At 46.9% G+C, this 24,557-nt stretch overlaps 2 protein-coding genes across 2 annotated transcripts in view; one reads left to right on the top strand and one right to left on the bottom strand.

The window, feature by feature from the left end:
- Positions 1-8,174, top strand: part of LINC00083 (long intergenic non-protein coding RNA 83) — an 11,317-nt gene extending 3,143 nt beyond the window's left edge. The window contains exons 3-7 of the mRNA XM_012646530.1: positions 632-691; positions 2,328-2,696; positions 4,485-4,592; positions 5,262-5,347; positions 7,330-8,174. Of these exons, the coding sequence (XP_012501984.1) occupies positions 632-691; positions 2,328-2,696; positions 4,485-4,592; positions 5,262-5,347; positions 7,330-7,419 (713 nt within the window). The 3' untranslated portion in view covers positions 7,420-8,174. The remainder of the gene's footprint in view (positions 1-631; positions 692-2,327; positions 2,697-4,484; positions 4,593-5,261; positions 5,348-7,329) is intronic.
- A 4,685-nt stretch (positions 8,175-12,859) lies between these two features.
- Positions 12,860-24,557, bottom strand: part of RASAL2 (RAS protein activator like 2) — a 455,850-nt gene continuing 444,152 nt past the window's right edge. The window contains exons 15-18 of the mRNA XM_012646543.1: positions 22,139-22,273; positions 19,916-20,118; positions 18,577-18,664; positions 12,860-13,692 (exon numbers count right to left, since the gene is read on the bottom strand). Coding sequence (XP_012501997.1) covers positions 13,528-13,692; positions 18,577-18,664; positions 19,916-20,118; positions 22,139-22,273 — 591 coding nt within the window. The 3' untranslated portion in view covers positions 12,860-13,527. The remainder of the gene's footprint in view (positions 13,693-18,576; positions 18,665-19,915; positions 20,119-22,138; positions 22,274-24,557) is intronic.

Below are 24,557 nucleotides of genomic sequence, written 5' to 3'. Positions count from 1 at the left end.
GGGGGGAGGGGAGCGGGGGGAGGGGAGCGAGCCCGGGCTCATCTTTCAGAGGAAGCTGCTCATCACCTTGCCCGTTTTGCCACATCGCGTCTTCTCTGTGGCCTCAGTTTCCATTTCCTCTGCCCCCTCTTCCCAGGACCCCATTAGAGAAATGGCTGTAAGTCAGGATAGAAAAAAAGTCAAATCTAGAAAGTTCCACCGTGTCCCCTTCTTCTGCCAATTCTACACAGTGAGCTTTTAAAAGTGTAAGTCCGATTGCTTCCCTCGAACAAAGGGATCGGTAGTGCTCGTGGCACTTAGAATACCCTCCTTCTCGTGGCCACCGAGGCCTTGCCTGGTCCCGCCGCGCTCCCCACCCGGCTCTGCGCGGCAGCTCTTCCCGCGCCTTTGCAAGGCCGGCTCCTCCTGTGTTCCCGTCGCGAGCAAGGACTCTGCTGGTCTTGTTTCTGCTGTTTCCCCAGGGCATGGCGTCGGTCCGCCTCGCAGCATGTGCTTAATCTGTATTTACGGAGTAAACGCAGAAAGGGACACACAGGCCCGCCTGCCCCATCAAGGCTTCTCCCGGCGCCGCAGAGGATCCTGGGCAGCACCCACGCCCAGCCCGTAACGCGAGGCTGTTTCTGTTCTGCAGACCCTGCCGTGGGGCACCTCATCTCCACGGAGCCCTCTCCGACCACCTCCCCAAAGCCAGGTACACGCCTGCCCCACCCGCCCTTTTCTAGGCATGTGGCTTGTTCTCCCTTGGACCCACCTCCCTGGACCGGCCAGCAGGATTAGCACCCCTGGGTCCCCTCTGCTCCCCCCACCCCTGCCTGGCTGCCCCGGGGATCCCAGGGAGAGGATCACGCCTTCGTCACTCTGATGGGCCTAGAGGCGTGGCCGCCTGGCTCAAGGTCTAATCCCAGAGTGGGACCAAGGGAGGACCCGGGCTGGGCTGCAGCCCGCTTTGCCTCCGGGGGCTGGGGCTGTGCAGCACCTCGTCACACCCCGGCACTGCCCGCCCATCTGGACGGGGCGTTTTCCTCTGACATTTTCCCCTCTGGATAGTACTGCCCTGGTAGTAGAGAAAAAAAAAGCTTCTTCCTATCCGGTTTGAGAAATTCTGTGGCAAAGGAAACACACTCCATCGCTCTGCTCTGCAGGGTTGGTTTTCTGCCTGGTGTGGAACAGGAAGTTGCAGAGAGAGAAGGGCACGGCCGTCCAAGGCCGGTGCACCTGCGTCTGCGTCTCATGCTGCTGCCTGATGTGGCGTGAGCGGGGGCGAGCCATCACCTCCTGGCCCCCTATCCTCATCTGTCAGTAATGTGCACTCCCAGGACGACAGTGAGGATTCAAAAAGACGACATGGGCCACATGCATAGCTCAAAGAGGAACTTATAAAAAATCAGTGTAGACAGGGAAAATGCATGGGAAACGCGAGGCAAATCTGGCCGGGCTTAGGCGAGCAGGTGTGTGTGAGTTTGGGAGGCCCTATTTGAATCTAAGGGCGTGACTCCCTGCTCTGCAAACAGGACTGTTTCCTTTGTCCAGCCCTCCGAAACCAGTGCTCCGGGTCGAGCCCCAGCTGCTCACGTCCTTTCCAAACTCCCGCTGTTTGGAACCAGATGCGCGGGCTTGTGTGCTGCCTGGGAGACAGGCTGGCAGGGGCAGGGCGGGCGGGACCTGTCCTACCTGGCCCAGTCCAGCCTCAGGCAGGGGCTGGAGGTGGGGGCTGTGGGAGGTGGGCATCTTCGTGTCTGGGCTCTGCGGGAAGGCAGGGCCCCGGACCTGCTCTGCCTCCTGTCCGCCTGGTCTGCCCCTCACCGGGCTTGCCTGGTGTCCCTGCCTCTCCTGGCGCGGCGCCTAGGGACAGCACACGCCTCCTCTGTTCTGCCCAGCGCTGGCGCCCCGCAAGAGCCAGCGCCGCGCGCACAGTCCCTGGAAGTCGCAAACGAGGGGGACTCCAAAGCAGGACGGTTCTGTTCCCTCAGAGCCTCCCCCAAATTGTAACCACCATTCATTAATCGCTTTGTGTTTGCACGCACTGTGCTAAACCATTTATATTCATAGTTTCATGTACTCTTGACTTTAGGTTCTGCTACTGTCTCCATTGCATAGACGAAGACGTTGAGACTTAGCTTGTAGGGCCATGTAGCTGCAAGAAGAGCCTCGGCCCCCGCTTTCCCTAGTGTTTCCCGCAGCTGTCCCTGTGACAGCTCACCCATTCTCCCAACCTGGCGTTTAGTCTGCCTGCGACACTGTGGTTTTGATCAAACCTAACACCCAAGGGCTGGGCTGTCAGAGATCCAGGACCTCAGGCCTGTGATGTCCATGTTCTTTGGCCCCAGCTGTGGTCCAGATCGGCGGACGGACCTTCACGCGATTTGACCAGGTGATGACGTGGTCCTTGGCCCTGCTGTACTGCCGCAGCCACCAGACAGACCTGGCCGACCTGCAGACGGTGACTAGCGAGGCAGGCAAGGAGGCCCTGAAGTCCATCACGAGGGAGACTGACGCCTGGATCGGCCTCTACTTCAATGCGAACTCGGGGGCTCCGAGCTGGTCCAGTGACCTGGGTGCCAGCATCCCGTCCTGGCTGGGGGCGCTGCCCAGGCTCGGGACGGGGCTGTGCGCGGGGCTCCGCAGCTACGCGAACCGCTCCCCGCGAGTCTATTCGGCCAACTGCTCCTCGCTGCAGCCCTTCATCTGCTTCCACGGTGAGTGCGAGGGCGGGACGAGGCGGAAGGGGTTTCCTTGGTAGCCAGGGACGTTGGGGACAGGCCTCGGGAAGCACGTCTCGATTTGAGGGTCACTGAGTTCTGCAGCAGGCTCCTGAGACCCTCGCACTGCGCGCTTGTGAGGAAGCTGTTTTATCTTAATTCTGGGATCTTTAAAGAACGGAACGGACTCCATCCTGCCTTTGGGCGCGCAGCTGGTGACAGCAGTTGGTAATCGGAGTCAGAGCCGGGCTTTGGACTCGGGCGGGCCGTAGCACCCTGAGCCTCCGGTTCCTCACCCGGACACTTATTTGGCAAAATGGGGCGGGCGATGCCGCCTCGTAGAACGGCTTAGACGGCCGAGAGCGGCGGTGCAGGACCTGGCGGGGACCCTGCACGGAGCGAGCGCCCGGCAGAGAGTGGCTGGTGTCGCCGTTCGTGTCGCCGTGACTGCGCGGGAGCCGAGGCACAGCCGGTCCCTCCCGTCTCGGGCGTCCCGCCCCGGTGTCCCGGGCGCTCTCCCCGCCCTGAACGTCGCCCTCTCGCAGCCCGGCCTGCCCCCTAGCGCGTCTGCGGGGCGCGCGTCCCGCAGCTCCTCACCCGTTCGCGGTCGCCCCGCTCTGCTTTCCGCCCCTGGATTTGCCCGTCTCGGCTGATTCTCCCGCGCTCGGGTTCGGGGGTCGCCGCCACCGTCTGCGAGGCCGCGCTCCCGCCGCAGAGCTGCGCGGGGACTGGAGGCGGGACAGCGCCGTCCGGTCCCGGCGTCCGCGCCCTCCTCCGCCGCTAGGCGGCGCGGCTGCGGCTTCCGGCCCGGCAGCCCGCGGGGCGCGCAGACCCCGAACTGCGTCTCCTCGCAGACCCCGCCGTCGGACACCGGCAGTCGGCCGCGCCGCCGCCGCTCCGTCCCGCCTCCGCCTCCGCCTCCGCCCCGGCGGCTCCTGCCTCCCGAGGAACCAGCGCGCAGCCAGCGCCCAGGCCACGCACAGGTGCTGGGGCCCGCGGCCGGGCGGGGGCGGCGGGGGCGAGCCGGGGCAGGGCGGCCAGGCGGACCCGCCACCGTCGAGCCCCGCGGTGGCCGGGCCCTGAACGCGGCTGCAGGGCCGGGCGGGGCTCCGGGGCCGCCGACAGCAGCGTCGCTGAGCGGGTCAGGAGAGCGACGGCGCCCGCGGTGCGCGTGCGAGGGCGGGTTTTACACGCGCAGATGAACAGACTCCAGTGTGGGAAGCACAGTTTGTAGCGCACTTTCAAGAGAGGGTGTCCCTGGGTTGGGGAGGGGATAATTTTGCTTCGATATTTTACAGTAATATACCACAAAATAACAGGATTTTTTTCCACATTCGAAAAAATAAAAAGACACCTGCGGGCACTGACAGGACTTTGGCGGACGCGAGGGGGCGGGAGCCAGGGAGCAGCCGGGGCGGGGGGGCCTCAGGGCGCGGCCCCGCGGGCCGGGGAGCAGCCGGGGGCGGGAGCCCGACCTGGGTGGAGGCGCCCCCTGGGCGGAGGCGCCAGGGCGGCAGCTCTGCGTGGCTGGAGACAGTGGAGGCGCCGCCTCAGTGGCGGCTGAACGAGAACAAGCGGGCACCGAGGCCAGACCCGCAACACTGCCCGGCCACGCAGCCTGACGCCAGGGCGGGTTGCAGAGACGACGGCGGCGCAATCGAGGGCGGGGTGCGGGGTCTGTGGCGGGCGTCAAGGACCGCCGGACCCGCAGAGACGGCCCGTCCCCGGTGTGAGGCCGCCTTCCTGCCTGCTGGATTTGCGATGACTTTATTCTCCTTCGTGCAGCCGTGACCGGTGCGGGGAGCGGCCCCGACATGGAAGATGCGGCTGGTGCCACTGAGGCCCGACCTTCGAGCTCAGAGGCCCACAGGAAAACATCGGCCCCAAAGTCAGGTAACTGCCTGCTTCCCAAGCGCCCTCTCTCGCCGGCGCAGCCGGCAGATCGGCAAGGTCACTCAGCGCGGGGCACTGGAGACCCGCCAGGAAAGACGGCGCTGGGGACAGGGTGGCAATGGCACATCACAGGCTGTTGCGAGCGCCCGACCGTCGCACAGACACTCGATAAACGAGAAAACGCCACGCGAGCACAGGGCGGTCCTGTCGTGAGGTTGCAGATGCCGCCACGATGACCAGTGCCCGTGGCTGGAGGAGGAGCCCGTCTGCAGGTCAGAGAACTTCTCCAGAGCTTTCTGGGAGTAGAGCCCGAGGAGAGGTGAGTGTTTCCAGCATGCCGTGCAGCACCGACTTACCAGATTACAAGGAGAAAAATACAGAAGAAACAGAAAGCAAATAATTGCCTGCTGGGTGGCCAGGCCGTGGAAGAACCAGCATGATCCCGAAGTGTAGGACTTTTTCTTTTTCAGCCACTGATTGGTTGGTCCTAATTGTGGCTGAGTGTTCTCTTATTCAGCAGTTTCTTTTTCTTTCCTTTTGAAATCCTATTACTAAATGACCATGTTGCATCTGTGGTGTCCAGCGGGCGCTCCTGACTGCTAAGAACGTGAAGCTTTCAAACGGCAGTAGGGTAATTTCCCCCGAACCAAGCAGCGCTTTCTTTTCCAGGGCACCCTTTCGGAATTCTGAAAGCAGATTTCACCATCCCGACTCTGATGGACCCGGAAGAGATGAAAGACCAGTTTTTGAGACAGGTGAGACGTCTGCCCATTCTGATTTTTTACCGTCAGATGCCTTGACAGTGCCAGGTGGAATTTATCAAAACCAGCGCAGCAGGAGACAAAGCTTTGCGAAGTTACCTCATCTCGTTCTCCCTGCCGTCACTCTGGCTCATGGTGACAGGTTGGTCATATGCTAGGATCTTTCTGGATCTTTTTCTTACTCTCTCCGATATTTTTTGAGTTTTTTTTTTTTTTTTTTTAAATCAAGACAGCAGAGTCAGAAGGATCTGAGTTTGGGTCTTGGCTTTATTCATCGTGTAGCCTTGGCCAAGTAACTGAGTCTTTCTGAGCCTCAGTTTCCTCGTGAAATAGGAAGGATAATAATAGCACCTAACTCGTATGTGGTTGGTGTTATGATTAAATGATATATTCCATGAAAAGTGCTCAGCAAACTGTCTGACACATAGTAGATGCTCAATAAACATTAGCTATTATTACTATCAACATTATTAGTGTAGTGTTCTGAATATATATTTGTCCCAGACTTTTTTTTTTATTGGTTCTTTTAAAGTATTGTACCATGGCAGATTGTGAAGAGGAAGAATTGTTACTATTAATAAATACTGACAGAAAAGCCTCAGATTTTTGAACGTGGGTTAAGAGCACATTTCTCAATTATATCGGATAATAATCATAGGGTGTCAGAGCTAGGGAGGACCCTACAGACCATCTAGCCAAAAATCACAATTTTACAAAGAAACGCATTGGCATTTACCTCACTGCAATTTATGCATAGACAAAACAAATAGTGCCCAAGCAATTCATTCTAGAATTTCACAAAATCAAGTTTCTAGAAAGACCAGTAGTGTGTATGTATAATGTATATGTGTTTATTATACATTTTACTGATATAAAGAGTGTATTACAATTTAAAAATTATAACAAAATATAGAATGCTCTATTGTAATTTCATAGAGCCAACTGGGTCTTACAAAATGCTCATGATTTTGGAACACTCGTGTGAGCAGGAGTGGGGAGGGGGATTGGAGAGCTTTTGGCCCATTTTGCTGTTGAAAGAATGCCAAGTGCAAGACGCAACTTAGCACCTGATAGATTTCAAGTAATAAAACTGCAGTACTGAGTATTAGGTCTACAAAAGTTAAGAACCTTTTTTTTGGGGGGGAGGGCGACAAAGGAATTTTGAGTTCTCTACTTTGTTTATTCCTTAAAAGTCAAATGCAGCATACTTGGTTCTGGTCTGGGCCCTTCGGCACTCTTTGAGGAGTACACTCACTGAAGCTTCTGGAACCAAACCAGAAAGCCACCTACCTTCTGTTTCAAATTGAACTCAACAGGGAAATTGGAGTTAAAATGGGGAATTTCATCTTCTGGTCAGCTCTGCTGGAATGTACCTATTCCATAAATGGGATGGAATGTTAATGGAGAGAATATCTACCTCGCAGATTTAAAGAATGGCATCGGTGGGGACAAGTGTGTGTGTGTGGGAAGACTGAGTGTATATTTTCAGTTTTAGCAGCACTTTAAATTCCAAATAGAAGTCAAGGAAACACCAATAGCCAACTTATCCCAGTTTCAGGAATGGGGATAGAAAACGTTTTAACACTCACGTGCGGTGCTCACAGCTCAATGTGGACCAGTGGTTCTTAACCCTGGCTCTTGTGAATCCTCTGGAAGGTTTTACACAAAAGCCTGGCCCCGTCCTTGGAGAGATTCTACGTAATTTTTCGGCGGTGGGGCAGGAGCCACTCCCACTTTTGAGAACCACTGATTCAGTCATCTGTTTTAGTCTTATTTGTTGTTAAACTTTTTCTTTTCTTTGGCTAACAAAATTGCTTTGTATACTTTCCTGTCCGTGAAGATGGTAATGACAAAAGTCAGGCAGCTGGAGGGAGCCTGGACATACACACAAGGGCACGTGGGCGGGCGGTTCAGGGCGAAGGGAACTACGAGGTAACAAGATGGCGTCAACAGTTTTTCTCTTTCTGACGTTTCAGATCAAAGAAGCCTTAAAGCTTGCACTAGGTCAACTAGGTCACCAGCAATTCAGACTGAAGTGGGTCGGCTTCGAAGTGAACAAAAAGTAGCCCAAGTCTACTGATTTGCAGTTTCCTTCTCATGTAGTCGGGATTTTGAGTGAATTTTAGTTTTTTAATTCCTAGTAGAACAGGATTAGAAATAACTTGAGATATGCCAAGAGGCATCAACGTACAACTAACATAAAAGAAAACTCTGGCAAACATGCATCCTGGATTTTATAGAATAAAACGGATATGCAGGAGAAAACGGGGGTATTTGGGAACCACAACCTTGAAAATGACAAATTTGGAATTTAAAATAAAAAATCTGAACCAAACAACAAAAATCCTGAAAACAAACCCCATTAATCTAATTGGAGAATGAAGAGAGGATAGTAGTGGTCCAGGAAGCTACACTTCCAGACAAACCAGAGGAAACTTTCTTTACCAGTCACAAGCTATTAAAGAGATTTAAATTCTCCGGGAGGAGGAGCACGTTAGTTGTGTCAGCACAACATGACATACATTAACGCTGGTTATTCGTCCTGCATTTGAGTCCTTTTTACCTCGAAGTTGGGAAATTCTAAGACACATTGTTCTTAAAATATATCTTCAGAATAATGATTTTGCATACGTTTCTTTCTCGTTTTTCTCCAAGTGTCCTAAGCACCCAGATGCAAGCTAGAAGACAGTGCTATGTCAAATACAGTAGGAACTTTAGTCTGAAATGTTTAAAGTTAAAGTTTATTTATATTCTTTGTAGGAATATCAATAAAAGACCTCAAATGTATCTATATCTGTACATGTACAAGAACCGTCAAAAATTATTCACAAAACAAAAATAAATCTTCTTTAGAACAAACCCAGGTAATGAAATGTGGAAATGGATCTCAGATATGGAACAATCTAAGTGCTACTAGCACAAAAATATGGCTTTAAAAATAAAATAAAATCTTGGGTTTTGTTTTTCTAAGGTGTATTTCTCTTTCTGAAATAAAAAATAAATTATTTAGAGCTATCATTGTAAAATAGTCGTGTGTGTTAACACACTCTTATTAAGGCCCTGGAGATGAAAAACAAAATCAAATTTAGAAGGTAAATTCCTCACAGGTGTGATTCAGGTTAATGTGCTGCTGTCTGCTTAAGTTAATTTTAATATAACTAGGAAATGTCTAAGCACCAGTTAAAATTTAACCTAATTTACTATTTAACTTTTCTGCAGGATAGTGGTCATTGAGTCGATTCGTATTTAACCTTTTCATGAACTGGGAATTGAAATTTTTCCCTTGGAAGTTTGCAAATGACATATTTAGACATAAATATCTGTACCCCCACACCGATGATGGAGGCCCCTAAAACACAGCTTCTGTGGAAATCTCTCTACAACAATAGATAAATCTGGTTTTAAGTCCCAAACTAAAACGATTCCTAGGGAACAATTAGGGCATTTGAATGAAAAATAACAAAGGAGTAGGAAATTAAAATGCATGCTGAAATACAAGCAAAAATGACCGTTTTCCTTTCCTTGGGTGGTTCCCTGCACTTGCCAAGTCTTGCTGGGTTGGCTACTCAAACATCTGAGGATTAAATGATCAGGGACCAAGGCTACTTCTTTTTGGATCTCACTCTCAGATCGGTGACAGCTTTCTTTCTATGACGCCCCATGGTATCAACAGTGATATTGAGGGTTTTTGAGACAATGTCAAACCAAATTAATTTCAAGTCACTTTAACTTATACATACATATAACACATACAGTACATTTTTAAGAGGACAGAATGTCATAAAATGTAACAAATGAGAGCATAAAACCTAAAAGAACTCAAAAGTTTGGGAATCCTGCTTTATAAAATGGATTAACATTAGAAAAAGGAAGCCCTAGGAACTGTGTGTTGTGTGGGTGTGCATGCGTTGTCCACAGAAACTGCCTTTCTGTGTGTCTGTGTATTTTAGGAGCGGGAAAGGGATACAAATCTTCGTTTCCTTGAACCTCTGGGCTACCAAGAAGACTGCTATGCCTTAGCACCCTTCCGGATCGTGTATCTTTCCCAGGTTCTTTTACTCCTCATAAGATATTTATTCTATCTCATGCAAATTTCATCACTTTTGTCCTTCCTAAGCTCAAGAGAATTCATAATTGGGTCATGACAACAAGAGAATGCTTCTAGAATTAATAATCATTCAAATATGAAAAGAGATTCTATTTAAAGATTCAACACCCCAACATTTCCTGCTTTTAATAAACTAGTAAAATAAGTCCTTTCAACTGACATATTGATAAAAAAAAAGTATCCCAAATTCTTGGCCCCCAGGGAAGGGGGGGGACGGCCACTGCTATTGCCGGGGCAAGCGAGGACTCTGCTGTGAGAACGGGAAGGGAGTGAAGAGGAAGCCCTTTCGGCTTCCCGCAGTCTGCAGGGAAGGCGGCCCCCAAAGGCGTGGCTGGAAAGGCAGGGGCTGTGGAGCAGCCGGGGGACCGAGGAACCCCTGAGGCGGGCTCCTTCCTCACGCCCAGTCCCAGGACCAGCCTTCTCAGGAGCTCCAAACTAGAAACAACTGGAAGCGAACCTAGGTGGCAGACAGAACAAATGCATAACGCAAACTCGCTTGAGGACAGCTGCCTTGCTCTGGGACTTCCAAAAGGGAGCCCTGCTCGCACTCTGGGATGGCTCTGAGGACAGCGCGAAAGCCAGTGGTCTGCGAACCACACAGATGCGGGACCAAGGCCGCGGGTGCACCGAGATCCACTTCTGAGGTCGAGCTCATTCTCAAGAGCTTACAGCAGTGGGAGCCGAAACACCTGCTCTGTCTCGGTCCGGCTCCGTCACGGAGAAGGGGGAAGCAGACCGGTCAGAGGAAGCTGATTCTGACCAACCTGATGCTAAGTGAAAAAATCCAAAAGCTACAGCAGCGTGACTGCCTCAGTTTGTCACATTTCCCTTACCAATAAACACACGGCCCTAGACCCAGGCAGCACCTCGGTGACAGTGCTTCGAACACAGTAGTTCTCAAGTGCGTGTTAGCTACCTAGGTTCGATCTCCCTGACGTGGCTTCTACCGCAGACTCGGGGAGTCCGATCCCCAGGTGGAAATGCAACTCCTGCTGCTGCTTCAGCCCAGAGGCCTTGTTGCTTCAGTGACGTAACGGGGGAACACGCTACATGTTGAAGCTCTCTTCCTGACTCCTATCGACATAGTCCTTGCTGACGGCCCAGTCTGGTTGTCAGCTGGACGAGCACTTCACCTGAGTTCCAAATTCCGCTCAACCCGGCCTGTCCTGCACCCCACAATGTGGTGATTTACAGGCGATGCCAGACACGGGCCTCTCTTCAACCAGGCACCTCCCCCCAGCAAACGGAGGCCACGCACCTATTTGGACTTTAGAGAGGCCAATGAACACCTCCATAAAAGTCATCATCCGTGCTGCCTTCTTCCATACTTAAAAAAGTCATTCGGAATAACTTCAATAGATTGCAGCATTCTCTAAAGAAACAAAAAATATTTGAATAGGAGTAGACTGAAAGGATAATCTAGCATCAGGCAACAACTCTGAACTTTTGGCTTACTTCTAACCCTCTTATTATTATTATTGCTCTTTTCTCCTCATTCAAGATAACCTGATAGTAGAGGGCTACACAGTCTGTCCAAATACGTTGGGCATTTAATCTGCCAATGTAGACAGCCCTCTAAGGAGCTCCCACAATGCTAACAAGATACTTTGTATCCATCAGAAACATACTTGATTGTTTTGGTCTCCTCTCAGCTCTCAGTATAGGTAATTTTATCAGCTCTCTCTAATCCATAATCAATACTTGAGAACTTCCAAACCTCAACGCAAGACGCCACCCATGTTACACACTTAAGGCCGTGGAAATGGTCAGTTCTTCTGCCAGGTTTTCTGTGGCACCACGGAAGGCTTTTACAAAGAATGAACTCAACACGGCTGGACCTGAGAATAGCCAGAAAAAGAACAGATCTGTTTACATCCTCCCTTCCTCAGCAAAGGGCACTACTTCAGAACTGACAACCTCTTCTTCCTATTAAAACAAATGATTCGGACCACAGGGTGGCCTCGGCTTGGAGGGAAGATGTAAGAACTTGTAAAATGACTGCCAAGGGTCAAGAAGAGACGCGAGGGTCAAAGCGGCAGGGCGTGAAGCCTGCAGATCAAGTAAACACAGCGAAAGCTCCTATTTGAATCTCTGCCTGGCACAACCAGGCACTGTAATGAGAGAAACTGTTTGAAAAGGTCGTGGGTGATGAGGTCATGACTGCGGAAATGGAAGGTCCAACGCAAAGATCCACCTGAGAGAGGTGCGGCCGAGGGCCCAGGAGGTTGGACGCAAGCCTGGGACTTGGGGGCGAGGGAGCCCGGGGTCTGTGTGGGCTTCGCTCGAGGGGCCCTGCGTTTGCTCCCTTACAGACATTCTGCCACGCAGAGACACTTGCTCCACCTGCACGGCTCCCTCAGGCCTTTTTTCCTCCCCTTTTCTTTTTAAAAAACATTCCTGAAAGTTTATAATTTAAAATAAACATCAACTTATTTGAGAAACATTGTTATTTTCTCAATATAAAACAACTTCTTAGATCTTGCTTAAAGAGAGTCAAGATCCTTTTATATTATATCTGACAACAGAGAAGGCATGAAATTTTCCTATGTGTGCAGTTATATGTACATATGTGTGAATATATATGTATATATATTTGTACTTATAATGTCTAACATATAACATTCCATACTCTGGTAATCAAAGTTACACTCAAGATGACATTTGACACCTCTGGAAAAAAGGAAATGGATCAGATTCCATGATTTTTCCTGTCCTATAATAAAGCCATGGATGACAAATGTGGAAACTAAGTCACTGTTGCCAGATCTACCGAGAGGATGGGAAGAACAACTGGAATGTGCCATCTTGATACTTTGTTTGTTTTTTCTTTCTTTCTTTTTAAACAAATAATCACCACTTTTAAGAGAGTGATGTCAGATTTGGATTTCCTTTCCAAATTTTACGGAGGGGATAAAAGGAAGAAGCAATTTAAAAGTTTAAGATGGAGATAAAATTACCCTGCCCATAGATTTGCTAGTATACCGGATAAATCTTTATTCCAAACAAAAATTATAACTTAATAGAAAACAATTTCAGTAGGAATATTCAGAGATTCCTGGTATGGTGTGGTTAGCCCTTTTCTGTGTGGAAGAAAGGGTGTTTGTTCAGATGGCTTATGGACAGCGTGTCTGAATAACCTCCCCGGGGAGAGCAAACCCTGTTAGTGATGATGGCTCCCGCCACGGGGAGGAAGGAGCAGTGGATGTGTGAAGATGAAGATGACATGTAGAGACACAAATATTTATAGTTCTGTAAACTCTAAAAGAGGAAAAAGAACATCCTTTATTACAATTGGGATTTTTAAAAAAGCCCCCTATCTAAAACAGAAAATTCCCATCTGCTATAGATAGAGGAAATTAACATATTGACAGGAGTTCAGTAGAAATGACTCCTAAAAGTCCAGTTTTGATACAACAACTTTTATCTGTCTCCTCTGAAACGGTGAGTTCCCAAATTGGATTAGCGGTCTGACCAGAACCAGTCTTGGCCGATCAGTGCGATAAATTACCGTTTCGTATGGATCTTGTATTTGCATGTTTTCCTAAGGACAAGGGGGCCAGAGCAGGGTCTTTAAACCGGTAGGTGAATCCCTGAAAACTTCGTCCTGACCACGTCCTACCGCACCTCAGGCGCTTCTACCCGCCCACGCCTGGTCTCTGCCTGCTGCGCCCACAGGCTCGCTTCCCACCCACACGCAGCTCCTCGCTTCCTCCCTAACAACTGCAGTGCTTTCAGCAAGAGGAAGACAATAATAAAAATAGCAATAATCAAAAAGGTAATCTACATTATTAACTTCCTTTTGGTATGTTACAGAGGCATTTTCTGTACACGGCCCAGAACTAAGCTCCCTATGTACACAGAGATGAGGAGGGAGAGCGTCGACCCGGAGGTCGGCGCCTCATGCCCTGAAAGACGCGGTTCCCTTCTTCATTCCAGAGCCTCGCCACGGCGCCACTGGGAAGCAGCAACGTTCTGTAAACCTGGAGGGGCTGGGGAGAGGGCTGGGGACAGGAGAGCGGTCAGTTTCCTTCTGTCTCCTTCCACAGTCTGTCTAGTCGCAAGGCTGTCAGCAGCTGCTGTTCTTGAATTCACCATTCTCCGTGATGGAAAGCTTGGTGGGGTTGGTGGGGGAGATGCCATTGCGGACCTGCATGCTGTACCGCTCCTTCACCTGGGCCAGCGCGCTCATCAGTCTGGTGTTGGCTGAGTCCAGGGACACGATCCGTTTTTCCTACAACACACCAATCACGGCTTTATTCAGACGACACGCGGGAAATAACACTGTTTCTTTACCGAATGACTAGTCCGATGCTTTCAAGCAGCTGTGTGCACGGTGCTTCCCAGACAATGGAACGTCTCTGCCTCTTTCTGCAACTGGGCAGCTTCGGCTTTGCCTGAGCCCAGTGGGTCTGCATTTATTTTCTCTCTTTTTTCTTTGCAGCATAGCAGGCCTTGCTATGAATAATCTCTTGGGACATGAGGCCATCATGCAAAAATGACACCACGTGTCACTTCAGACTATGCAACAGAGGTGTCAAGCTGCTTCACTAAGTGCTTTTGGTCAAAATTGAAACGTGGAAATCAGGTGGCAAAGAAAGAAGCACCAGAGGTTTCACTTCACGGAGGAGACGTGCACGTGATCTATGGGTTCCGGCCCCAGAGAGGGCATCATCGGGCACATTGTGCTCAAAATTAAAACAACACATGGCAGCAGTTTAGAGTCACCAATAAGGTGAGGATGCAACAGCAAGAGGGGGAAAAGGCAGCCAAAAAGCTCAGACCAAGGAGTTACTTGACTATGGGGAGGAAGATGTGGCCGAAGGGGGTTGCTGTCAACATAACGCATGAGAACGAACAGAGAGCACAGGCTCCTAGACCCATTCCAGCTCAGAGTCACTCCAGGAGGAGATTGTTTTCATTTTACTTTTGAGTCTCTGGGAAAAAAATGCTTTAGAACCAATATTTGGGAACCAAGGGTTGTTGAATACACACCCCCAAAAAACCCCCCCCAAAAAAACAAAAGCAAACATAAAACAAACAAACAAAAAACTAAGGGGCTAAAAAAGACAGAGAGAGAACAAAAAAAGAAATCTAAAGGAAAGGACCATCTAATTAAAGAAAAAAAATCACTGCATCAAAACATTATCAGTCTCATCTTAGCTCCAGCAGCTAGGTAAATCATTCCAGAATCTTTCCAGTGGGAAATCTATATTTTTCAGAAAACAAGTTAATGCAGAGAAGGATAGTTTTTACCTACACCCATGAAATTAAAAAGAAAACAGCACATGTGGAACAACCCCAAAGCCAAAAGCTTTCCTGCCCTAGGAGTTTTGAATTTGCCCAGGGAAAAGCACAGTGAGGTTAGTCGTGGTGAGGTTCAGAGGAAGGAAGGCTGGCTGAGGGGTGGTGCCGCCCCTTGCCATTAACGCAGCAGCCACACAGCGCTGCTCTGCTGGCACCCATGGTGCCCTGGGGACAGTCTGGGCAGAACCATATACAACCGTGGCATCGAGTCATGCTTCCTTTAGTTGCTTACCTCTGGGGTCGGGGCGGGGCAGGATCTACAGGGCAGCACTGCTGCTGGCCACAGTTGGAAAGTGTGAAAACAACCCTGGCTCATGCTTGTTAGTATCACTTAAAGAACAATTCTCCTTTTCCTGATGGAGAGCTCATTTGGTAAGACATACCAAAGCAGCGTTACTAAATAGCCACTAATCTAGTATAAGATGCTTTTAATTTGGGGAAGGTAACTCACTTAAAGATAGGCAAAACTCAAAGAAAGACCTGCAGGGCTTTTTAATAATAGTAACAACTATATATATTTATATTATTTAAAAAAATTATAGCCAATGGAGTTTACTGGGATAACAAGTATAGATCTTTTAAAATCTAATAGGTAAGAAAAAAAAATAAAATAAGATCTAATAGGTAAGGACTGGCCAGTGGTTACCAGAAAACAAGAGGTAGGAGCCAAACATGATGTTTCCCCCTATGGCAGGAATGATCTCTAAACAGAATAACTGACAATTTCTTGAATAATTAAAGAAGAAAAGATATTTCCAAATTAGATAAATTATAAGGCCCCAATACTAAGAAAAGCAGGTTCTCCAGGGTTCATAAAAAAAATCAGTTATTGACAAAAAACTACTTGATTCTGAAAGGGTCAAAGAAGAAGGCTAAGAATGATTGCAATTGCTCATTGCCTACGAAGGTAACAGCTGAAGCCAAGCAACCCCCTTACCAAGCACTGAAAGTTTCCACGTGGAGACACTCCCTTTGGAATTTCCCCCCACTGTCAACCTCTCAAAATAAAACAAAAAGTAAAAGAAAAAAAAATCAAATAGGGACTTTTGAAAGTCAAGTCCAGCTGGCAAAAGATGCTCTGACATTTTGGATCTGCCTGGATTGGAAGGCAAAGCAATCTAGTTCATGCCTGAGGGGAAGGATTTCGAGGTGGGGAGTTGCAGGAGCTGGAATGTGTAGGAGGCCAGTGCGCCGGACCAGGGTGGGGACTGCTCAGCTAGAGAACAGACAGGGTTTACTTGCCTGTTTGCATAATCTCATCTCCATTTATGACCTGTAATTTAACACAGCGGAGATGTCACTTGCAACAGTAACTAGGCAGCTGCTTTGCTTCTCGCAGGAGGAAGCCCTTCTCAGTTCTCCATCTGAGTCACGTGGAGAGATCCTGGGAGCCACAGTGTCTTCTCATGCTTGAGGGGAGGGGGCACATTCCCTGGTCTGACTTTGAGGAAATGGTTCCTTAGTACCATCGTTAGGATTCCCATGTCCAACCTACAAGGTCCAGGATAGGAGATTCTGCCACTCACCAGTGGAGTGCTCATCCTCTTGCAGTTCTAGTTAGAAAGTGCCTGACGCAGGCCTGTGCCTTGCAGCGTGAAATGACTCAAGGAGAGGGAGAGGGTGGATTCGGGCACAAGCTTCTCCCGTGTGAGCACAGGGCTGCTGAGAGAGACGAAAACCAGCTCCCTGGGCACCTGGGTGTTGGTGTTTTGGGAAGTGTTGGGTTCAACTCTAGTATAAGTAAAGCAACTGTATTCATTTCAGAAATATTTTTTATTACCAGTGGCACCAAGGCACACGTCAGGGATGTAAAACTATAGGTTACCTCTCTGGGAAGCTTTCACCCCCAAACACGTCTTCATTCTATTAAATGATGCCAGAAGGGCTGCTCTGCTCCACCAATCACTTAAGAGGTTAAGATTTATCCTTACAAAAGAAAGGATCTGATATAAAAAGTCATACATTGCAAAGGATGACAAAGGATGTTCAAAATCTTTTGCTATAAGATCTTAATGTATCAGTGAGCCAACAGGTGAAATTGAGAAACCTTCCTTTTCAGAACACTGTAATTTTTAAAAAACTATCTTTAGTGTTTATGATTTGTACTGTGCATGGTGCAGTGGTTTTCAAAATATGGTCTAGTGGATTCTCCAAGTATTCTTTAGGGATCCGAAGTGGGTCTCAAGTAGGATAATTTATTAATATTTTAACCAACCCCAGAATGATTTGATCCATTAGTTGAGAGTGGTCCTTGTTGAACGATCACTGGGAGAAGCCTGATGTCAATCTATGGAAGGTGCCTTGGTCCATCAAAATAGTCCAGGGAACCAAACCATCTGAAAACCACTGCCTTGAAGTATGGACCCCAAATTCTGACCAGTGTAGCCAGACCCCAAGTCTGACACTGACTGATGCTTTGAGAATATTTCTCCCATCCTGTACATGACACCCTCCTTATCAAACGAGAGAATGTCCGTATTTTCCAGAGCTTTTGAGCCCCGATGCAGCAGATTCCCTCCCTGCCTATGACTTCTGCTTTCTAACCAGTCACCTTGGGCTAATGTCAAAACCGGGGGCGGGGTAGAAATCTCCAGGAGCTATGATGGGGCCATCCTGTTGGCCAACATGCACAGAGCCACGACTCCCAAGCCGCCTCCGCTTCACTCTGACAGGTTTAGACCAGCTGAAATTATTTAAAAGGTCTGCTTTATCTCATTAGTACTAAAATCTCTCCTGGAATGGTTATTAACAGAACTCCCCCTGCTTTGTATTATATTGAAATTCCAAAAGTGAAAACTTATCAACACTAGTTTTCCTGATTCAATTGCCTTCTTCATCCAGGCTGTTTCTCTTAAGCCTCTGGGATGAATTTTTATAGTACAGACAGTGAGATAGCCTTGTCTCCACTGCCCTTCCCTCACCCACCTTGGGGACAACTAGAAAGATTTTCTAAAAAGAACCAAGTAAGATAATTACAGTAGACCTTTCCTCTTATCCTTAGCAGGTCGTATCAGAACAGTACTTGCTTTTTGTTGTTTCACTTTAAGAAATACAACCATATTTTGCACTGATAAAATGAAAAGGAGTTAGAAACATTTCCTGACCCTGGATCTTGCTCTGGTCATTGCCGTGTCCCTGTGAGGTGCTGTTGGCAGTCAACGTTCCATTGGTGTCACAGGTGTGAGCTACAGTGAGCAGAGGCCTAGATTCTGATTTCATCAACCTTTTCTTTTTTTTTAAATGTTTATCAAAAGACCCTCTCTAAGCATAGCACCAACAAAGGAGAGCAGCCAAGCACATTCCAAGCAGCAATGCCGAACCCTGAACCAAAAAAGTAATAAGGAAAGGTACCTTCTCACACCCTTGTGTTTCCGCTGCGATTCCATTACTCTCGGAGGCTAGAGGTTGATGGTAGCGGACGTGACTGACTGATGAGGTCGGGAACAGCCCAGCCAAGCAATGGTCAGTGGAGGTCACAAGCCAGACACATGCAGTACACTTTTCACAATTACCCCTAGAGAATGCCCTCCGTTCCATGAGGAAAGAAGCAAAGCCCATCATGCACTAGGTTGAGATTTGTTAAGCAGTTGCACTAAGCACGCTAATATTTTGCTGGGTAAACAGATTTGTCACCAGTGAAAGAAAGGAAAAGTAATGGAGGTCACATAACTCATTTCATCTTCAAAAGGTAATGCCAAGAACTTTGCAATGACTCGTTTTCCCATACCTGACTTGGTGTTTGCAAGGTGGGAAGTCAGCAATAATAGTTATGCTAAACAAGTGCTTTCTGCTAGGTTCACAGCCTGCTTACCTGCGCATCAATTATTTTCTGCTTTGCATCAATAACTGCTTGCATCTCAGCATGATCCTTCTTCAATTCCTCTTCTACAGCCATCAGCCTAGAATGTGGCAGGAAGGAGATGTCAACATCTTCAGAGACAAGGCTAGCTGATGTAGGAAACAAGAAACTCAAAACTTATCATGTTCAATTATTTCCACTTCTTCCTAATAATAGACCTGCAACCGTCTTTTCTTTCTTCTTCTCTCCCACCTTGGAAGACATATTAATACAAGGCTAATTTTTCTACCCGTGCCTGGGTCCCGGGCATTTTCATCTCCTTTGGAACAGTATTAAAATAATGATTTCGTTCTCCTCCTCCATAAGATCCCTCCCTCGGCACAACTTATTTCATCTTAAAATACCAAACCAATCAACAAAAACCAAACAGCCCTCTCTTAATCTCAAATTACCCTAGAACCACTGTCCTATCTTTCTCTTCCCTTGAACGGCTAAGTTTCCTCAAAGAGTACTACATACCTAGTAGGTCTAATTTCTTTCTCATTCACCGTGCACATCTTAACCCACTAATGTTTAACTCTGCAACTCTACTGAGACGGCTCTCGCTGAGATTGCCAATTACCTCCCTGCTAGTAAAACAGTGAACTTTGCTGTCCTCCACCTACTCGAGCTGCCCACAGCGTCAGGCAAGACTGAGGGACAGTGGTTATGAGCGTGGAATCTGGAGTCCGGACGCCTGGGTCCACGTCCTGGTGCACTACCAACTATGTGACCTTGGCGAGGGATTTAATGAATTTCTTGCCTGTTTCTTTATGTGTAAAATGAGGATCATAACAACGCCTATGTAGAGGTTGTGATAAATATTACACAAATTACTATTTGTACAGTGCTTAGAAAAGTGCCCAGCCCATAGTGAATGTCTGGTAAAACTGACCCCTCCCTTGGCGTCTATGGCACTCTCTCGGTCCTCTGGCCTTACAGGTACCCAATAAAACTCCTTTCTGTGTTTCAGGACTTCTTTTGAAAGATTAAGTTAGCCTTGGGCATTGGATACTTATGTTTTTGAAACCCTCTCTCTAAGACTTCTCAGGTGAGTCACTAAGTTTTTATTTTTTCTAATTGTTATGGTTAAAGAAAACCAGACTACTGTTGTCTTCACAGGAAGTGCCGTCTGTATCATATCTAGGATATTTCAAGAGACACTGTCAGTTACCACGTTTGTCCTGAGTGCCACAGAGCGCACATAGGTTGGAAACAGCTTTTGCTGTCACTCCTTCGAGATCCTCCGGATCATCTCTGCACTTCTTTGTACCCCAACGAGCCTGCGTCTGCCACCGGGCGACGCTCTGACCTGCTGATGATGCTCTTCATCTGGCTGTCCTTCTCCTCCTGCTGCCGGCGCAGCCGCTCCTCGCTGTCCTCCAGCCTGGCCTTGTACTCCAGCAGCAGCCTCTGCATCTGCTGCTCCTGCACCAGCAGCCGCCGCTCGTACTCCTCCAGCCGCCGGCTAGACACTCGCAGGCGCTCCTTCAGTTTAGTAATTTCTTGTTCGTACTTGCAGGAGACCAGGAGAGAAAAAACAGAGTTACATTGGTTTGAGAAATTAGGGATTTACTGTTCTACAAAAGAAACCCTGATGGCCGGGCACGGTGGCTCACGCCTGTAATTCTAGCACTCTGGGAGGCCGAGGTGGGCGGATTGTTTGAGCTCAGGAGTTTGAGACCAGCCTGAGCAAGAGCGAGACCCCGTCTCTACTAAAAATAGAAAGAAATTAATGGGACAACTAAAAATATATACAAAAAATTAGCCGGGCATGGTGGCGCATGCCTGTAGTCCCAGCTACTCGGGAGGCTGAGGCAGAAGGACAGCTTGAGCCCAGGAGTTTGAGGTTGCTGTGAGCTAGGATGATGCCACGGCACTCTAGCCCAGGCAACACAGTGAGACTCTGTCTCAAAAAAAAAAAAAAAGAAACCCTGAGCAACGTAGCTAGATGCTGTCTGAACTGCCCTTCCCTGTGCTGTTGCTAATGTTCTTTGAAATTATCAACTGGCGTAAATGTTAATGGAGCTTTGCCCTACTTCCTAAAATTACATTTGATATCTTAACTTGGCATCCCAAATCCTATGTATTTACATATCTCTCACTACATTAAGCTACCACTACTACAAGCCACACCCAATCTGTAATGGTATCGAATGGGAAGAGAAAAAAGCACTTAGAAGTCTGACATATCACTCAAAATAAGTCAAAAGCCAGTTGTCTACAAGAGCAAAAGCTTTCTGCGTCACCACCTGTACTGTGGGGTCTCTGACATACTTGGCTCATCAGACCACTATTCCTCCACTCTACTAGACTCAGCCCCTTAGAGAAAAGGCAACATTTCTATACTGTTAAGCCACTATAAATCAATATAAAATTTTATGGCAGAGGTTATTGCTGTTTTCTCCCTATCAAAGTGTAAAATATTCAGGTTTCAAATACTAAACAAAGGCCTACTTGTCTACAGGGCTTATTAATATTGCCTCTTAGCCCATTTTCATGTTATGGTTCATCTGCCCAATTAGGTACTGCTTGCTGGAACATATATGTCTGTATTCTCCCAAAGAAGTTTTACATAAATTCAGTAATCCAATTAGTTACATGGTCCTTTCTTGTGTGAAGTTTCTGTGGTTCTGGTTTGAGGACACAGGAATGTCAAATTCTCTAGGTTAGGTGAAAAGCCTAAGCTTTCTTATGGATGGTCTACTTATTTATATTCATTAATAATTAATGATAAATCTGTATGGTGCTTTGTAAAATGCAATTTATTTTCACATAAAATTATCCCATTTAATTGACAAACAGACAACTAGCTATTGCTTACATAACATCATGGTCCTAAATTATGCTTGTTAATCTAGAAGGTCAGAGATGAGAGTTTTTATGAGTTTTGAAGAGGTAGACTGCATTAACAAGCATAGTGTAGGACCATGCTGATAAGTAAGAAGAAGCTAATTGTCCGGTTGCCATTCAAATGTGATAATGCTATAAATGATGTCAAAGTTCTTGTTTGATGATTCTTTTTTTTCCCCCACATCAGTGTTTCTTAAAAAACAACCCAAACAATAGATAATGCCCTCTTAAGAATTATAGATACAGTTAGACATTCTTTATCCATGAAAGGCAAAAACCACCCAAAAAACAAAACAAAAGAAAATCAAATTGTTATCAAAATACAGAAAAGAAGTCTCATCCTAGGGTAATTTTGTCCTTGGTTGAAGACTAACAACCAGTTTACAAAAACACTAAATATTTACCTGAAATGACTAGAAATGAATAGCAGAGTATCCTCTACATTAAGGCATCTATAAAAAAAATTACAGCTAATCACCCTCCTCCCCAGCAAGATGAACATTTTCCACATATGTTCACACACACCACTGACCCATTTTACACAGATGTGTACACGATGGTTAACATGAGAGTAGAGGTGGAGACGGGGGCTGGAAGGACATCGTGTTCTTGGCTAGATAACCCATTCAGTGGCCTCCCACTTCTGGGGACAGTAAGTCAATAAAGACAGACTGGGTTCTACCTTCTCAGCATGCTTGGCTTCATCTTGATTTTGTTCTGTTTCTTCTACATCCTCTTCATATTGCCCATTGTTCAGAACCCAGGCTGCTGTCCTCTCTACTGGGGACATTGTGGCAGAGTCCACAGGTGACTGAACCTGCATCAGAAATGGTTATTAGCATTTCCCAAAACAGCTCACCACTTGAGATGTTTCACAAAGAGAGCTGTTCTCGCAAGACATAACTGTGATCCCTCAGTTCTCTAATAAATGTTCTCTGCTCTAAGTAATATTTTATCAGTGCCAAGGCACTGATGGAGAAAGAGAATACACATTTGTATAGGCACAAACTATTCTGAATTTAAATCTGTATATATCATATCCAAGAACCATCCTTTTTCTCCATCTAAAGAAAGTAAAGGCTTTAAAATTGTTAATTTGCCCATTGGTCCACATACTGGTAGGTACCAAATTATCAACCAAAGTTAAGATGAGGATAGAAAGAAAGAAAGAAAGCATAACTTGATGATTGACTATTCGGTGAGGAAACGTCTAGTTTAACCCACAGATAATCTGAAACCAAAAAACTGATTAATGCTAAACAAACCCACAACGTGCCTACTTGTATATCTGAATGCCAAATACTTAGTTTTCATATTACCTATTTAGAGAAAGAGAAGAACAAGTGATATTGGTTATCTTTACAGAACACTGACTTCTTGATGGGTTAAGACCACTTGCGAGTCCATATTTTAGACTAGAAAGTTTCTTGATGAATACAGGATCAAAATAATGAATACCAGACAGCCTACCCACGTTAGGATAGCTAGATAAATTGTCCTTTTCCAATACAGATATACAGAGTGTTAAGAATTCTGGCCTTGGCTGGGCGCGGTGGCTCACACCTCTGTAATCCTAGCACTCTGGGAGGCCAAGGCGGGAAGATTGCTCTAGGTCAGGAGTTCGAGACCAGCCTGCGCAAGAGCGAAACCCCGTCTCTACTAAAAATAGAAAGAAATTAGCTGGACAACTAAAAATATATAGAAAAAATCAGCCGGGCATGGTGGCGCATGCCTGTAGTCCCAGCTACTCGGGAGGCTGAAGCAGAAGGATCGCTTGAGCCCAGGAGTTTGAAGTTGCTGTGAGCTAGGATGACGCCACAGCACTCGAGCCCGGGCAACAGAGCGAGACTCTGTCTCAAAAAAAAAAAAAAAGAATTCTGGCCTTGAGGAGCAATTCTGCCACTCAGTAGTTAAATCACTTAATCTCTTAATACTATTCTCCTAATCTACTGAATAGAGATACCATCACCATCGCCACCACCTGTCCTGACCGTGGAATAAGACAATGTATGTGAAAGCTCTCTGGAAACTTCAGAGTGCTACACAGAGGTCAGATGTCAGCCACTACTATATTTATGTTTTGAAAACTAGCCCTGGACATTACAGTTCACATCGGGCTCCTGAACGTTGGTGCGTTCTCCACAAACAATGGTGAAAATACGTAATAATTTTTTTTCCCTGTCCTGCTGTCCCACCTGACAGAGAGAGAGCTAACAAAACGTAATATAAACTTTATAATTAAAATGCATGGATTCGTATTTTTAGGACCAATGTTCCATAATTTCATAATTGAAGGACATTTTCTCTCCCATGTAGAGCTGTACACCTTAAGAATCTCTATGTCACTCTGGAATAGAACTCAGCTAAACTCCAAACAAATATTTAAAAGAAGGGGTACTTTGATGATCTTGAGAGTTAGAAGGACTCGATAAAAAAACTGGTTGCAGAGACTAAAAGGTTATCAGAGATGGCTTGGGAGAGACTTTAAAACTTACACATGCGAAAGTATCACGAGGGTATTTCTTAAAGGTTTGAAGAAAACTCAAGTGGAAAACTGAGTGGATTTATAAACAGATTATAGATATGTACCAATAAAAATGGCTTCATGCCTAAGGATGGATGTGTGTAGTTTATATATATAGATGCACATACACACAAGCAATTGTGAATGAGTGAACTTCTAGAAATTCCTTCTATAAAGCCATTTTCTCCACTGGATCAAGAAACATGTAAATATGTCTTAACTTAGTACTTAAAAGTCTATCTCTATTTCCACCATAGTATGTAGGTGTGTTTAATACATTTCATTTGTGTATCCCTTTCATTAGTTTGTCATACCTGCCTTTATCGCTGATATATTTACTTATTATTATTATTATTATTTTTTTTGAGACAGAGTCTCACTGTGTTGCCCGGGCTAGAGTACCGTGGTGTCAGCCTAGCTCACAGCAACCTCAAACTCCTGGGCTCAAGCGATCCTCTGGGGACAGTAAGTCAATAAAGACAGACTGGGTTCTACCTTCTCAGCATGCTTGGCTTCATCTTGATTTTGTTCTGTTTCTTCTACATCCTCTTCATATTGCCCATTGTTCAGAACCCAG

This window comes from Propithecus coquereli, unplaced genomic scaffold (assembly GCF_000956105.1).
Source record: "Propithecus coquereli isolate 6110/MARCELLA unplaced genomic scaffold, Pcoq_1.0 Scaffold246, whole genome shotgun sequence".
Classification (NCBI taxonomy): domain Eukaryota; kingdom Metazoa; phylum Chordata; class Mammalia; order Primates; family Indriidae; genus Propithecus; species Propithecus coquereli.
Note: the sequence above shows the minus strand (reverse complement) of the source record. Positions and strands in the feature narration are given on the sequence as shown.